This window comes from Musa acuminata, chromosome BXJ3-11 (genome assembly GCF_036884655.1).
Source record: "Musa acuminata AAA Group cultivar baxijiao chromosome BXJ3-11, Cavendish_Baxijiao_AAA, whole genome shotgun sequence".
In the NCBI taxonomy this organism is placed as follows: Eukaryota; Viridiplantae; Streptophyta; class Magnoliopsida; order Zingiberales; family Musaceae; genus Musa; species Musa acuminata.
Genome location: NC_088359.1, coordinates 25,485,257 through 25,501,982, shown reverse-complemented (window position 1 = coordinate 25,501,982; position 16,726 = coordinate 25,485,257). Strand labels below are relative to the sequence as shown.

The 16,726-nt window shown below is 35.6% G+C and overlaps 1 protein-coding gene across 1 annotated transcript; it reads left to right on the top strand.

Moving 5' to 3' along the window:
* The first annotated feature begins 640 nt into the window (after positions 1-640).
* Positions 641-14,988, top strand: LOC135653310 (COP9 signalosome complex subunit 3-like). The gene is made up of 11 exons (XM_065175154.1): positions 641-882; positions 4,300-4,415; positions 4,528-4,774; positions 6,410-6,467; positions 6,541-6,630; positions 9,990-10,052; positions 10,930-11,019; positions 11,320-11,478; positions 11,566-11,687; positions 14,419-14,491; positions 14,557-14,988. Exons 1-11 carry the CDS (start codon positions 692-694, stop codon positions 14,620-14,622), a joined length of 1,275 nt encoding a protein of 424 aa, XP_065031226.1. The 5' UTR covers positions 641-691; the 3' UTR covers positions 14,623-14,988.
* The last annotated feature ends 1,738 nt before the right edge of the window (positions 14,989-16,726 follow it).

Below are 16,726 nucleotides of genomic sequence, written 5' to 3'. Positions count from 1 at the left end.
TATAGTATTTTAATGAAGATACCAAAACACTATAAATCTATATAAAAACATCATAAGCCTATATAAAAAATATTATAAGCCTATTTAAAAATACTATAAATTTATTTAAGAATACTATAACTAACACAAAAAGTCTCCCTACTTAGTTGTTCTTGTTTTTAAACTAATAAAGATAATAATCTAAAACTTTATATTTGTATATAAGTTGGTTTTTATTTAGTTTTGAATCAAATTATCTTATAATATTTTGATGAAGGTATCAAAAGTGCTATAAACTTATTTAAAAATATTATAATGGATAGTATTTGGGTAGGAAAGATATAAATATTTTAAGAATTATGAAAAAAGAGAAATCCCTTGAAAATATTTAAAACAGGACACCTTCCAACCAAAAGAGAGATTTATTAAGCGAAAGACATATGCAAAGAATTTTAATGAACCGAACCGAATTGACTTTAGGTTTTCAGTCCGGTTCGGTTCGGTTCAAAGTTTTACGGAAGACCGCTGACGGTTGGGTCGGTTTGGAGATCTCCCCATCTCGAACGGGACTGTCGTTTGATCACACTATCTCACATCTGCACCGTTGATCCATTGTTAAGATTATTATAAATGGAGATCAGCAAGGCAATCTATCGAAACCTCTCTCTCGTCTCTCCCTTTTCAATAAAGGGTTTGGGATCGGCGGTCGTAGATGGCGATGGAGTCGGTAGAGGCGATGGTGGCACACATCCAGGGGTTGTCGGGGAGCCAAGAGGAGGTCGCCCACCTCCACTCCCTCCTCAAGCAGTCGGAGGACGCCCTCCGCTCCCAGGCCGCCCGACTTGGCGCTTTCCTCCACCAGCTCGACCCTTCCGTCCACACTCTCGGATACCTCTTCCTTCTGTGAGCACTGCGAGCCCCTTTCGCCCTCGGTCGATTTCTTTGCTTGCCATCTGGTTTGGTTGTATTCCTATATGTGTTTTGTGCTGTTAGATTTTTATTTCTTGTAATTGTGCAACTTTAGGGTTGCAATCGAGCCTAGCCAAGCCCGGATTTGTTGTAATTGTGCAGCTCGGCTTGAAACTCGACCCAGTTCGAAATGGATTTCGATGTTGGATCACGATAATATTTTATCGGCTTGAGCTCGATTTACTTCGGATTGTGACAGATTTATTTAACAAGGCCTTTACAGATGGTGTTGGCTTATATATCAGGGATTATGACTTTGATTTTTTGTGAAGTCAATTTTGGGTTTCATTTTTTAGTGAGTATTCCTTTCATCCACTTCGATTCTTAGTATGCACTTTTTGATCTCATTTTTTGAAAGAGTATTATTTTTATTTGCTCATGCCCTAAAAAATTTTCATACATAAATGAGATTGTTCAGGAATCTATATATGATTTTGTTCATTAGCATATTAATCAGTTACATGAGTCTAAACGAGTCAAGTTTGTCATGTTCAAAAATTTGCTCAATGAATAACCGATTTTTAGAATTAGGCTTAGGCTCGGTTGATTAACTTTGGAAATGTGCTTGAGCTAGTCATTTTCAAGGTAACCACTGAGGTGCTCGCTAATGGCTTGACTAATTTGCAACCCTATGCAACTCATGTTGTGGTCAAGGTGAATGCACTAGCATATTTATTATCTACTCTAGTCCTTATACTTCTGTGGGGCCCTTGACATTGCAATTGTTAGTGGGACTACAAAAAATTACTGCAATGGTTTTTTGCTGGGGTGGAATGTAACGACCAAGATTTTCCAGTCCTTCCCAAATTCAAAATTGCCACAATTAGAATTTTGCCTTCTTTAGATTAATTCATTTCCCTATTGTGTGACCTAATTAGGGAAAACAAATTGATTCTTGATAATTGTTTTCTTAAGTGTGTGTAGGGGTAATTAGAAAACTAATTAATTAACTTAAATAATTAACTAATATGAAAATTATTAATTGAATATTTCCTTTTGATGAGTTCCCTCGAAAGAGTCTCCTCCCTCTTATTTGAAGATGGTGCACCCGCCTCCCATTCTTCATTAGTTGTCCATCAACGGGGAGCAACAAGATTATTAATTTGTTTAAGCATGTATCATGATTAGCAAAAGACTAATTGATGAATTTCATGAAATCCTTATCATTTTATCTTAAATTGAATAATTTTAAGGTTGATTTAATTGTTAAATTTTTTGTTTCAGATGATAGTTCTATTTTACTTGATCAGACATATCTCTGTTTCATGGAATTATGTGCGAATTTTCATGACTCACTTTCTTTTAAATTTGGGATTATGAATTAATAAGACCTTTTAATTCATGAAAAGTAGATTTTAAATTTAATTATTTAGATGTTTGTTTTGATTAATTGATATTGTATTTCTGAAAGATTTACATGAATAAAATACTTATTCGGATGACTTGGTCAGATTTTAATTGTCATTCTCTAAAATTTTGAAGTATCTTTGAAAAAAAGAAAAAAGAAAAAAGACTAAGAACAGTGGTTATACTTGGGCATGACCCGAGTCAGGTTCCATGTCAACCCAGCCCGATGTCTGAATGAGGCTGGACCTGAACATGGATCTAGTGGCCAAACAGCCTGTGGGCTAGTGAGGCGCGCTCAACAAGCCAACCTAGACCAACCTATATGGCTTGATCCTAGCCTGCCACTTGGTTTGGCGTGGCCCACGGATCGACCCACTTGCAGAGGCTCGGTGCTACCCAGACCAAAGGCCCATATGTGACTGGACACTGAGGCTCAACTTGTTTTCCTCTGCTGGGTTTCACGTGACCTTGGTCCAGGTCTTTATGGTCCAGTCCAACTCAGGCTACACACCTATGTGCTGGACCAAAGCTTGATCGAACCTTATTCTAATCCAAGTTTGGACCAGGCTAGTAGCCAACAGGATTCCAACGCTTGCATCCAATGGGCAGGCCATTCTGAGGCCCTTTACTGGTTGGTCTGAGCACTGTACTTGACCGAAATAGGCCAAATTTGACCAGTTCAAGATTGATTCAAGGTGATTTTGAACCTATCTTGTTCGGTTCACGCAGCTTAGCCCAAACTGGATCTGTTCAAGTCCAATAGGTTGGTTTAGGGTGATTTCAGATCCACCTCAGGTGAATTTGATGTGGGTTCAATTGGGTTCTGGCTGAAAACCTATTTAGTTCAAGTCAATTGGACCATTTCAGTTAGGGTGGGTTGCATAGGGTTTTACACTTTTACTCCTTATAATTTTAAGGTTTACTGAGTTTAAAAGCTTTATGTTGTATATGTATGTCACTTCACAGTTGTGTATGAGATATATGCATGAGACTGATGCATATTTTGTTTATTACATAAGAACTATTATTTTTATAATAATTTATAATTTCTTATTTGTTGCATGAGTTTTATGAAGAATTGATTTGCTTTCATTTCATATGAAAGTACTATTATATAATGATTGGAGATATTTCATGAGTGGTAAATATTGTTTTTATGATTTTTGGAGATTACTCAGCACGATTGCTGATATGTGTTGTTTTATATATATTTCAGCACAGCCTTCTACCATAGGTTAGATATGAGACTTGGGTGCAGGATGATCCTTTTCCATGTCATTAAGTTGCATTAACTTTTGGCTCCTTTTTCATTGATAATGTTTAAAGATAAGAATATTGAGTTTATGAAAGATTTTCTTTTGTAATTATGGATTTTGGAGTGGCGGTTTATTCATGATATAATCGGGGCATGATATGGAGTCATGCTCATGTCAACCTCTGTCAAGTAATTTTTCTCTCTATCACTACATGAGGTAATATCTCCTTCCACTATAAAAGAAGAAAAAAAAACCCTCTTTGTCTTGGAAATTGCATGATTATCATTTGTAGTATATAAGATGTGGAAGGGCCTTGAAGGATGTCAAAGCTGTGAGCAAAGATTAATGTTCTCTAGATGATATAATTGGAAGATGGAAAAGAAGCCAAAGGTTTTTATGGTTTTGATGGACAGGATAATGCTTAATCATGACAGAAGGAAGAGTTGTTGCTGTTGGTGGTGGGTTGAATTGAAGGATCAATAATTGTTGTGTTGGATAAGTCCGTGAACTCTCTGTTATCATGGTTTAGTTTGAAAATGACTAATGCAGAATGCAGCACCTTGACTTTTTTTTGTTTGAGGAGTTATATAATTTGTGGTTGTTTTATGGTTGGGTTCTTTGATTAATGTCTATTGAGCCATGTTGTATGTGTACTACCGTTTTCAGCTTTCGTGAGTTTGCCTAATGCTATCTCTTTCACTTGATAAAGAATTCTTGAGTGTTCACTGTTTGCTGTGTTGGTTGATAGGGAGGCATATTCATCTGATCCAGTCTGTAGGGAGCAAGATGGTGATTTTCTGTTGTCTATTGTTGAATTTATCAACTCATGCTCAGCAGAGCAGATACGTTTGGCGCCTGAAAAATGTATGATGTGAAGGTCCTATGCCTTGAAGCTAGTTGCTTTGTTATTCTTTTTGATGTTTTTTTCATTAGTTTATTTGATATGTCTAAGGCATTAATTATCTTCTCTATGCAGTTATTTCTGTTTGTAAGAGTTTTAAGGATAAGGTTATGCAGCTTCAAGTTCCTATACAGGGGATAGTTCCCTTGCGGACAGCTATCCGTAAACTTCAGGCCTCTTCAGAGCAGTTGACTACTTTACATTCAGATTATCTTCTTCTCTGTCTGCTAGCAAAGTGCTATAAAGCCGGACTAAGTATTTTGGATGATGATATATTCGAGGTTGATCAGCCAAGGGATCTCTTCCTCTATTGCTATTATGGGTTAGTACCATATGATAGTTGTGTATACAGGCTGTCTTTGTTTTTCCAGTAAGCTCTATAGATAAACAAATAAAGCTTAAATGCATGTGCTAATTAGCCATAATTAATTTTACACTGCAATCTGGATCCATCTCTGATTTTTTAGTGTGATACATGCCAATTCAAAATTTGAATTGTGATGAAATGAGATGAGAACTTTAGGTTCACAATCTCCTCAAATAGTAAGCTTCCTAACCATAATATGTTGATACAAGTTATATGAGGATGGTTGCTTTTGTTTTTTTTCTGTTGATTGTGGTTTTTTTTTTTTTGAGCATTCATATCTTAAGATCTTCCTTGTTCAGTTTCAGCATCAAACTTGGAAGAAAGATGACCTTATGCTGTAAATCTCAGTATGGCTCATGTTTCAACAATGGTTGGAATGGTACACCTCAAGTTATCAGACAATATATAGATCTGTACCATCTGGTACCACAGAGAAATAGTGACAAATTAAATACTGACCAGTTCTGACCTGTAAAGTCTGTCACTGATCTTTTGTTGGACCAGTAAATACTAGTGGCACATGCCATCAGCATTTGAAACCTTGGCATTCATAATATGAGACAAACTTCATTAGCACTTGAATTTTAAACATCAAAAAGAAAATCTTGTTACAGGTTGCAGCATTGATATTGATAGATAAAAGAGACGAACTCATATAGAAGTATTATGAGAGAAAAAATAGTGTAATGTTAGAAGAAAAAATAACAAAAACAATGAAGAGAGAGAAGAATCAAGGCCTTTATCCAAGAAATGGACTTGGTTTGAATTGCTCAGACTCAGCCCTTCTGTTCAAATCTTAATTGAGCCTTATTGATTTCATTAGTATTATTTTGTTTCTGAGTTAACTGGACCTAGCAGGATCTACATAGGTTGATCTCAGAGGCATTATTATGTTCCGTTGTGGCTATAATACTTTAGAATCTAAAGAAAAAAAAGGAGTGTGAAGATAAAGGCTAACTAACTTGACCCATCCTAACCCTAGACTAAATCTGATGACGACTGGATGCATCAAGAATCATGAGGTATCTGCAACAAATTGTGAGGACAGTCTAAAAGTTCCTGAACTTTTCACTAGAATTATTATTAGTGCTGAAATTGGGTCAGTAATATCTATTCGGATCCATTTTTGTATCCAAGTGAAGGTGGATTTTATGGTCCTTATGGCCTATTTTATGGAAACAAATATAGTTTTTCCAATATCTGACCTGTTTCCACTCTTAATTTGCTGGAACATGAATTATGAGGTCAGAGTTCAAGGAAAAAAATGTTAGGGTTTACAACAAGCTACTTACCAACGCGAATGCAATATGTTCTGCATTCAAAAATGATGGTAAATTTTGACTTCTAACCATTCAGGAAGTTTCTTGGCTCTCAGACTATTCTACTTGATAGTAATCGCTGAAATACTTATTGTCAAGGTTGCTTAACACTTAATATTTCTTGTTTGTTTTTTGTTAAGCTTTTCTATGCTTTGAAATTTCTTTTGATCTCCAAGTATCAATACTGAATGTGCCTTATCATTATTCTGGTTGGAGAGACATGGACATGTAATCATCAAGTTATTGACTATCTTAATTGATAATGTTACAGGGGAATGATAAATGTTGGATTAAAGCGTTATCGGAAAGCTTGGGAGTGCCTTCATAATGTGTGTAGATGGTATATGTACCTTGATATCAAATTTTATCCAAAAGTTTGCATAATTCGCCTTCTTCTTTCAGGTTATTACTGCACCAATGACCACTTTAAATGCAATAGCTGTTGAAGCATACAAAAAGTACATTCTGGTTTCAATCATCCTCAGTGGGCAGGTGTGCTGTTTGCTTGCTTCTTTTTTCGATGGTTCTCTCATAGCAACTTTTGGTAGTGGTGAAGGGCTCAGTGAATGCTGGTGGAATATATATATGCAACTAATATCTTAAAAGTTATTTTTTAGTTCTCTAAATTTTTCACTTTGCTTCATATTAGATGAACTTTTCTTCCATGGAACAACAATTCCTGAAAAAAATACTCTTGCAGATTCACAATTTAAAGTTAGACTTGATAGAACTGGAATTGAGAAAGCATTTTTTTTTCTAAAAATTAAAGGAAACGAGAAGATTTTATAAACTTCTGTATGCATGGTAAGATTAGAGTGGATATTCATGGGTATTTTGGATATCTGCAAAAATGATTAACATAAGTTCACTAGTGTCTTTTTTTTTTTTTTTGTGTTGACTTGTAGATGGTCTTAGCTGGTTCTAGCACATAAGATGAGAACTTTCTCCTTGAGTGAATTAATTTGATCCATTGGAAAATGTGCTTAAAACATAAGATGTATACATGTGTGTTGATGGAATGTGCAGATCTGCTACCTTCTTGGACTCAAGTAAATTTTATATAGCTGTGTAAATTTTGCATCATCTTTTTATGTTTTATTTCTACTTTTTTGCAATAATAGTTTTTGATTGAAACAATCAATGCATGCTTCTGAAGAAATAAAAGTAATGATCTGGATTCTTTTTGATACATGATTTGTTTGAGATTGTTGTTTTACTATGATATAACATTTAATTTTTCATTAGGTAACCAGACACTAGTTATATGTGCAACTTCGTATATGGACTATGGAGTATAGACTATGCATTTAAACTTTCTGATGGTTCATGTACTTGATTGAGAAGCTAGGTTAAACATAAAAAAATGATAATCTGTATAGTAAAAACTTCCATCTACTCTGAGACTGGAACTTTTATCAAGATATATCACACAACCTGTGACGAAATATATCTTTTGATTATTGATAAATGACAAGCAACATGGGCAGGGCCCTGAAAATTAGCAGGAATATGGGAGGGAAGAGGCTGATTAGAATCTCAAGAATCCTTCTATTGCTATGAACAACAACAATTTGGAGTTAAGTTCCTGCTTATGTTAAACTGGGATTAAGGATACACAACAACAATTTGGAGTTAGAAACTTGATAAATGTGGCCAGATAATAGTTACCTATGTATGTTAATTTGAAGTGCGAAAGACAACGAACCGAGAACTATTTGGCCAGTTATGCAGGTTTTACTAATTTATTTGCTATATTACCAGTTTAGGATTGATAACTATTTTTCATCATTACCGACTCCTACCAGTATGTTGTGCAAGCATGTTTTTCCCTGCAAATTGTTCTGGCTTTCAGACTAGGTATGTTATTTGGTTTTTTGGACCTTGAATATGGTTCAGTATAATGATTTAATTTCTTTTATATTGTTTTGATTTCTGTTTCCTCAAAGGATCTCTAGCTTCTATAACGCTTCATTATCCAGCAATACCATAGTGTTTGACCCATTGGTTATTGTAGTATAATGTAGTATGTGATATATTCACTATCACAACAAATATAACTTGTCGCTGATATGAGAATGTTGAGATAGAGATGTGGAGTTCCAGGAAAAATAAAGAAAGAAATGTTTATGGTCATGAAGGACTTGGTGTAGTTTTGATGGAGGATAAAATGAGAAGGAGAATGATAAAAATTTGTTCTAGGGAGGTACATAGATGCTGTGGTTAGATGAGGTGAGACAGCTAGTATCTCGCTGGAATGAGAAGTTGAGGAGACCCAAAATTACTTCAATAGAAACTATAAATAAATATTTAAAGCCTCTTGATTTGGTGAATTTTTTTTCCTAGTATTATAAGCTTACATTCCTTGTGGTTGTCTTAACAATATTTGTGCCATATTTGTCAAAGTATAACCGCCTAAATTTGGAAAGATTTACCTACTTTTTCAAATGAAGTTCTAGATGTGACTTGTATTCACAAATAGTGAGCTGCTTGTTGCAATTCATATCACAATTCATAAATTGATTGTGCTTTGTTTTGTGCTTGCCACATGTAGGAACTGTTTATATCTTCCTCACATGTAGGGCTATTTATGGATGTCCTGCCCACATGTGGCTTTGTAATATAGATATTTTATTCTTATATACTTGTGATTTACTTTTGAATTAGTGTGGAGTTAGGTTATCCATCCTTGACTTGCATTAAATTTGTAGAAATATGGTGCTTGTTTTGTGTAAATATTTTCTATTTCTTGCATATGTTTGTGATATAATCTTGGAGGTACTAGATTGTGGATCCTCTTTACTAGTTTATGGGTTCAATTGATCCTATATGTTTGTATTTTTGCAATACAAATGTTAATAAATCTAAGGAGCACATTTTTGCTGTTCGCATACTGTGCATCCAACACTTTATTTCTATGGAAGATGGATATCAATAGTGTCTTTTGAATTCCCCGATATATGATGTTTTTTTAATTATTTTTTTCTTGCATATGTGCTCCTGCAAAGTTACAATTTTAATATCGTCCTAATTTAAATCTTTTTGCACCTGTTTTCTTGATTTAGTTTATAATTAAACTTGGTTGTCTAAATATGTGTAGTAAATGTTGCAAAGGTTGATCGAATCTTAAAATTCTATCTATTTGACTACGTTTTGCTTCTATACCATAGAAAATTTTTTGCTACTAAGAGATTTGCAGGGATGTTTTATACTCCATGCTCAAAATGATGGAGTTAAGGTTTGGTAACTGTTGTGTAATCCTAGGGGCATGTCCCAGAAAAAGAGTCATGGAGGCATATAAGCAAGTAGTAATATTACATGCTGTGGGAAACACTTGATTCTTTGATTACAGTAGAAAAATGAATGTTGATTATCCTAAGGAACCTCAGACAACTACATAAAAGGTCTCTGCGAGGAACACTTGACTCTTTGATTTCAGTAGAAAAATGAATGTTGATTACCTAAGGAACCTCAGACAACTACATAAAAGGTCTCTCTTTGGTAGACATGAATTAGGTAAGGACAAAGAATAAGATCAATGATCTCTGTAGTGTTTGCTTGATAACAGCCTGACATGTTATTTTCCAAGGTTGTAGCAATCATGTGCGCATCATAAATTTATCAAATCAGCTTCATTCTAATGGTGAAATAGTTGGGAATATACAATGTTGAAGTTTTTTATATTTCAAGAGAATCTCTTGAAAATAACAATCATTTTTATAGTTAGTTTTTAAATACTAGTAATTATTTCCGTTGCTTATACATGTTGTAATTTCTTTCTTTCTTTCTTTTTTATTGCTAAAGGAAGTTGTCAAAATGTGGATTTTGAATAGTGTTTGAATTACCTTTATCAGGTTCCATTATTTCCGAAGTATACATCTTCAACTGCTCAAAGGAATTTGAAGAGCCATACTCAGGTTTTTCATAAATCATGAAAGAAAATTTAATTTCTGTTCAAATATACTCTGATAGCTTTATTTTCTTTTTTTGCAATTAATTTCAACTGTAATATCCTCAACTATTTTCTTCTGTATCTTTAATGTGTTTTGGTTTCGGTTTCATAAAGCTAGCTAGCCAGCTCCTGTTGGAACGTGTAATCGTATGAGGTTGCTGTGCTGATAAAACATTGGAGACAAAATATGTATATTGTGAAAGTGCAATTAAAGGATTCAAGTGCTAGAAACTTTGAAAGGTTTCACAGTGATCTTTCCTTAATCCCGTAGGACTTTGACATATATTCAGTATGATATTAGTGCTTTTATGCAGAATATTAGTGATGGATGATCAAATGAAAGATTAAAATACCAGTAGCACTGGAATTTATTGATTGGTATATACTTGTTTACATGCGATTGGGGTAATCCCAGGTGGTATAGTTCAAATGAACTGAACCGGTAGAGGGTAGTAAGTGTGACCCAATTTAGTTCTCTTCCTACCTATCCAAAAATGGGCTTTTGGCTGAAATTTCAGGCAAACGCGTGGATATGTCACTTTCGTTTTCCTCAAAGTTTCCCTCTTACTATTTTATGCTCTAGAACGATAATTTGTTAATTTATTGTATAGTCTTAAGTTTGATGTTGCTGGCTCCATTGTGTTACTTTAAAGTACATGTTTGATGATTATATGCACGTTTGCTGCATTAATATGCTGAGCTTATAGCATAATCATACTGAGTGATGTTTGTGGATGCTGATACTGAAATGTTTTTTGTGTAACCATTGGTAGTGCTTTAGTCCATATTGTTTGAGCAACTTTTTATGACTCCTAAAGTACTCTCTGATTTTGCTTTGGCAGCCATATGTTGATCTTGCTAATTGCTATGCCACTGGTACGTTTTCTGAATTAGAGGGCTGCATCCAGACAAACCTAGAGAAATTTCAATCTGTACGTATCGTATTTATTTTATAATGTCTATCGCTGAAGCTAATAAATTAGAGAGTTCTTCTGCCTTGAGCAACTCTAGTCTGCATATGTATCTTAGCAATTTAATTATACACTATGGTTATCATGAAGTTATATGTCAATTTTCATTTGCTTGTGTTTTAGACATGCTGATTTGGAACTTGTTGGTCTTTTATCTTTGCTACAAGAATCAAAATATACAGTTGTGGTTTATTTACACTGGCAGATTAATGTTCTTAAGGTGATCTCTGTTGCATCTTGAATTTATGATCTAATTTGCAGGACAGCAATCTGGGACTAGTGAAGCAAGTTCTATCTTCTCTATACAAGCGCAATATTCAACGGCTCACTCAGACATACTTGACCCTCTCACTGCAAGATATAGCAAATGCTGCCCAACTGAAGACCCCAAGGGAAGCTGAAATGCATGTACTTCAGATGGTAAGTTTGGGCATGATTTGATCCCATTTTAAATGATGAACATATGTGTGATTGGTTAGCATAGTTTTCTTTTTTGCATGATCACAGATTCAGGACGGGGAGATATTTGCCACAATAAACCAAAAGGATGGAATGGTCAGTTTTCATGAGGATCCTGAGCAATATAAAACTTGTGGTATGATAGAGCATATTGATTCTTCAATACATAGGTATGCGATGAACTTCCACTTTATGTTTAACTTGTTTCAGTTACCATAAAGGCATCACTCATTTGTTCATGGCCCTTCCATGTAGCAAGCATGTTCCAAGACTTCCAACTGTGATAAATACAAATCTGTCATTGGTCTAGATACAGATCTGTAGATAGCTTTGCGCACATACCATGAATTATTCTTCTGTTCCTTTTTTGCTTTAATTCCCAAGTAGAGTCTGATGTTCATTGTTCCCTCTACTCATTTCTCTATTATTTTGATTGCAATTGCAACCTTACTTCAAGCTTATTTTTGACAAGAGCAAACAACTATTACCCATTCTGTTGCCAGGAATCTAAAGAACAGGTCAATGACTAGTTTAGTGTAAACGGAAGTCAAAGATTATAAAAAGGAATCATATCAGTCCACCAGTTTGATGCCTGTGTTGATTTCCTATGCTGATGAATCAACTGTTTTATCATACTTGCTAGCACATGTCACATCTACAGTTGCACCTTATATTTGAAGTTTTTAGAGTTTGTATTATTGGCTTAGGACTGCAACATTGCTCTTGTGGACTGTGGTTTGCCTTAGGGCAGACAGTCCATTAGATTGGAATCCAGGACGTATCAATTAGAATCCATGACTTAAAGCACTAATTAGTGAAATTATTGGTCTTGCCAGACCACAATGGTTGCTGTTAGTTTCCAGTGTAAATTTGCTTAGTTCATGTTCATGGTGTATAGGCTATAGATGCACATGGTAAAATAGAGTTTGAAAAGAGTTTAAATAAAATAAGCTACATTTTTCTTACTCGTGGAAATTCTTGTGACTTTTTTCTTTCATATGGCCATGGGATGTCACCAAATATTCACCTGTGTATATACTCAATCTGTCAAATTACTCTTGGTATTGGTAGAGTTTCTGATGTATATGAAACAAATAAATACTCCTTCATATGAGGACAACTTTATTATGTTGATTTTGACCTCACAAGTGTGTTTGTTTGACATCCATTATCTCATTCTTAAGCCTAATGCAACCATGTTTGGTTTAGGTTAGGTCAAGTCACCATGTTTGGTTTAGGTTAGGTCAAGTCATGCGAAGTTTTAGGGTAAGGCATATAACTTTTTTTTTATGATTTTCTTTTATAATTAAAAGGCCATTAGCTATTTAACATGATATGTTCTCTTTGTCAAAGTAATTGGTTGGATACATTGCTATTGTCTTTGTGGAAGAAATTGGTCCTTATTTGTGAATTTAAAGAATCCTAAAAGGCTTCAATAAAGGAAGTAGTGCATGTGGTTGCATGTTTGTGAGAGGGTATGTGCAAAACTTTCATATTTTATTACATTTGGTTTGATATTGAATAAACAAAGATCTGGACTATATGCATAGACTGTGTTCGGCTGTGAAAATAGAACTGTTTGGCTCTGAAAACCTAAAATGCCTTGAATGGAACAAAAGTTCCTTATGGTGCAGTTTGTTATTCTCCTATATTTCTATATTATTTCCTTTTCACTTCTTTTTCTTTTTTTACCTACTTATCTCTTCCTTGTCCATATTATCATTAAATCCTAGTATGAAAATTAATTCAGCAGCAGAACCATTTATAATCAGTTTGACTGAATAAATAGAGCTCTTTCTTGTTTTGTAACTCTAAGGGTGACCACATTATGTCTAGTTGGATTGGCTTCCATATCGACTTGTGCTTGCTTTTATTTTGTTTTCTTTTTTTGGGGAGATTTTCCACGTTTATATTATGTTTTTCCCTTTTTTCTCTTTTGTTTTCTTTTTTCTCATCTCTTAGTCTCCTTTATAATCCATTTACAACAATCTGAGTGTAGGTTGCCAAAGTTGGGGCCCTAGTGGGGCACTGGCGATGGACCCATGCTGTAGCTCCCCCCTTATAGTCCTCTGTCTCCTTTTTCTCCTCTTCTGTCAGCCTGCATTTTATGCTTCTTCTAGTTCCTTGTTTTCTTGTTGGATCAGCGAGCCCCGCTGGTTCTGACTTCTGATAACCATGTTAGAGAACTTTTTTGGATAAGAATATCAAATGTGCCGTCAATTCAAATTGGTTTCTGTGAGAGATGTCTGCTGTGGGTTAAAGATCACATGACACGAGTACAAAAAATAGGTGATTATTTTATTTTCTGTTGGCTATTAACACAGATTTCTCTTTGCAGCTTAAGTGGATATGTCTTTTAAAGAAGACATGGTTTTACAGTAATTTTATGCTTGCTTTGCTCCATCTGCATCTCTATATCACTAAGAGTTTTTCTACATGCATTAGAATACCTTGGTTTGTGATTTTGCTTAGTTGTCTCTTGTAAGCCATGAAAGGAATATCCAGCGATTGACATCAGTCGTGTCTGATTTAAATTTGTAGACTCCAAGTTAAGTAATTGGCTAATGAACTCATTTTTCTCAAACCAATAGGAAAAAATAGTTCTAATGTACAATTCTTCTTATTAGCCATTTGATGATTCTTTTCTGACCCTTGTACATCATACCGTTAATACAATGCATTGTCGGTCATCACTAGCATTGCACAGTTAGTTTCTTGTGCAGGTTTACTTAGGTGATAGTGGCTTTGATCTGTAAGGTCAAAATAGGAACATAGATTCTCTTAGATTCCTCATATATTGTCTTGACATGTTTAAAAGATTATGTTGATGTGTTTCATCATCAGCACCAACTTTTTATGCATTTCACACAGTAGTTATAGAGAGTGCTTTGTTGGATGCAGGTTGATGGCATTGTCAAAGAAGCTGGGTTCTCTAGATGAACATATGTCATGTGATCCTGCATATTTGACAAGGGTGAGTTTCACAATTCTGCTTCCTTTAACTTGTTGGTTGCTGATTGGATCTTCTATGATTTGCAGATAGGGAAAGAAAGACCGAGATTCGACTTTGATGAGTTTGATTCTGTTCCTCATAAATTTTTGTGAGGTTGAGTTCCAGGTTATCATTTTCAGGAAGCTGCCTATTGGAAGGAAATGTTTCCTATATGGTGTGGTGCCAAGCAATCAACTGTTGGGGTGATGGTATCGGACCAATTTGTTCTAGTTAAATGGGGAAACATCAAACATGTTCTTATATCGCTTCCTGATTACCCTGGTGCCTTATATTTTGTCCTGTATCTAGCATTGGATGGTCTATCTGGTGAATTGTTTTGGCTGGCTGCACAGATGGCCTTCTTTTTTGTTTTCATGTGTTTATACTGAAAATGAAGGCAAAAACAAAATGTATTTGTCGTCCTACATCACCAGAAAGAAGCTAGTTTCTGCTTTTTAATGCTCAGAAATTTTTTTATATTTTGAATTTGCTATACGGGACACCACTTGTTTTGGACAATCATACCTTTTGTGCTGAGATTGGTCTATTTGGAATTACACAGCTTTGCTGGTTTATTTTATTTTATTTTATTTTGTCAGAATACTTGGCCATGACAGGAGATTTGGTCACGTTAGCTGTGATGGATTGAAACTATTAAAGCAAGGAAAACGTGTTGAATATGCCACCTGAAACTGAAGCCAAAGTGAAGGCTGCATATTTAAGGATTTGAAATCTTATATTTTTTACTTCAAAAATATTGATTCCATAAAAAAAAGGTGTACCGAATATATCATATTAGATTAAACTACCAAATGGTAATTTTATTCAGTTTCAAAGTTTTCCTAAAACTACTTTTCGGTGGTGCTTATTTTCTTCCTTTTTCATGTAAGCCTTCAATATATATCTCTTTGGTAATACAAAATTTGTGTTCAGTTTCGAGCAAATTTTATGCACCAACATCGACAGATCCAAGTCTGTCACTCCCAACATACAACTTCAGTTCAAAAGCATCAACCCATGCCGTCAATCAATCTGAAGCCTTTTTTCAGCCCTTTCGGAAGCCAAAGCTTATCACCATGTTGTCATCGTCTACCATCTCCGAGCAAGAGGCGAAGCAACAGGAATGGCGCAAGAGAACTCAACAAGTGTCTTGCCCTTTTCCAAACCCTATTATTATTTCGTCTTCTCCTTCCTGTACACATCATGTATATTATTACTGCTTCTTCTTTATCATCTCAGCAGACGTGACTGCGTTGTGTACCGCAACGAGAGAGAGAGAGAGAGAGAGAGATAAGAATGGCATGCGAGGTTAAAGAAGACGCGGGGGGCCTCCATCTTCACAGTGCATCATTGCATGCTTGCAACACAAACGAACAAGCCATACACAGCAACACAAGCGTGCACACTTGCTACTCCTTTTAGCTTCCTCGTGCTAATATAAAGAACACTTGGCTGTGCTGCTCTTGCTTCCATATCTTCTCCTGCTCCCCAACCACACCTGGCCATGGCTTCTCCTCCTCGAGCAGCTTGTGTGCCTTCTCCCTGCAATCGAGCAACTCGTTGTGTCGTGCGCCCGAGCTGCACGGTCCTTGACTCGCGCCATTCCTTGGTGATGTTGGAGTTTATGGAGCCTTAAGAATCGATCGTAGAGGTGATCTTGTGGGGAATCAAGCTCAGTGGTCCGATATGTAGAATCCCTATATTTTGTAGCTGTCGTTGTTATCTTCTTCACTCTACCTTTTGCAAGTTGTTTAGGTGCTCAGAATCAGGGATGGTGTTGCACTTGAATCACTTTGAAATGCGCTCTTGTGGGTGGGGAATCAAGCTCAGTGGTCCGGTAGAATCCATATATTTTGTAGCTATCATCGTTATCTTCTTCGCTCTACCTTTTCAGAATCAGTGAGGGACGGGTGATGCACTTAAATCACTCTTGAGAGTTGGTTTTTTTCGGGTGGGGAATCAAGCTTCAGTGGTCCGAGAGAATCCATTTATTTTGTAGCTGCCATTGTTGTCTTCTTCACTATGTTCTTTAGATGTTCCAAATCATTGAGGGTGATGCATCTGCATCATTCCGAGAGTTGTTTCATGGGGAATCAAGCTTCGCTGGTCCGACAGCATCCATATATTCTGTAGCTGTCACTGTGTTCTTCTTCACTCAATCTCTTGCATGATGTTTAGATGCTCAGAATCATATGCGCTTGAACCACTGTGAGAGTT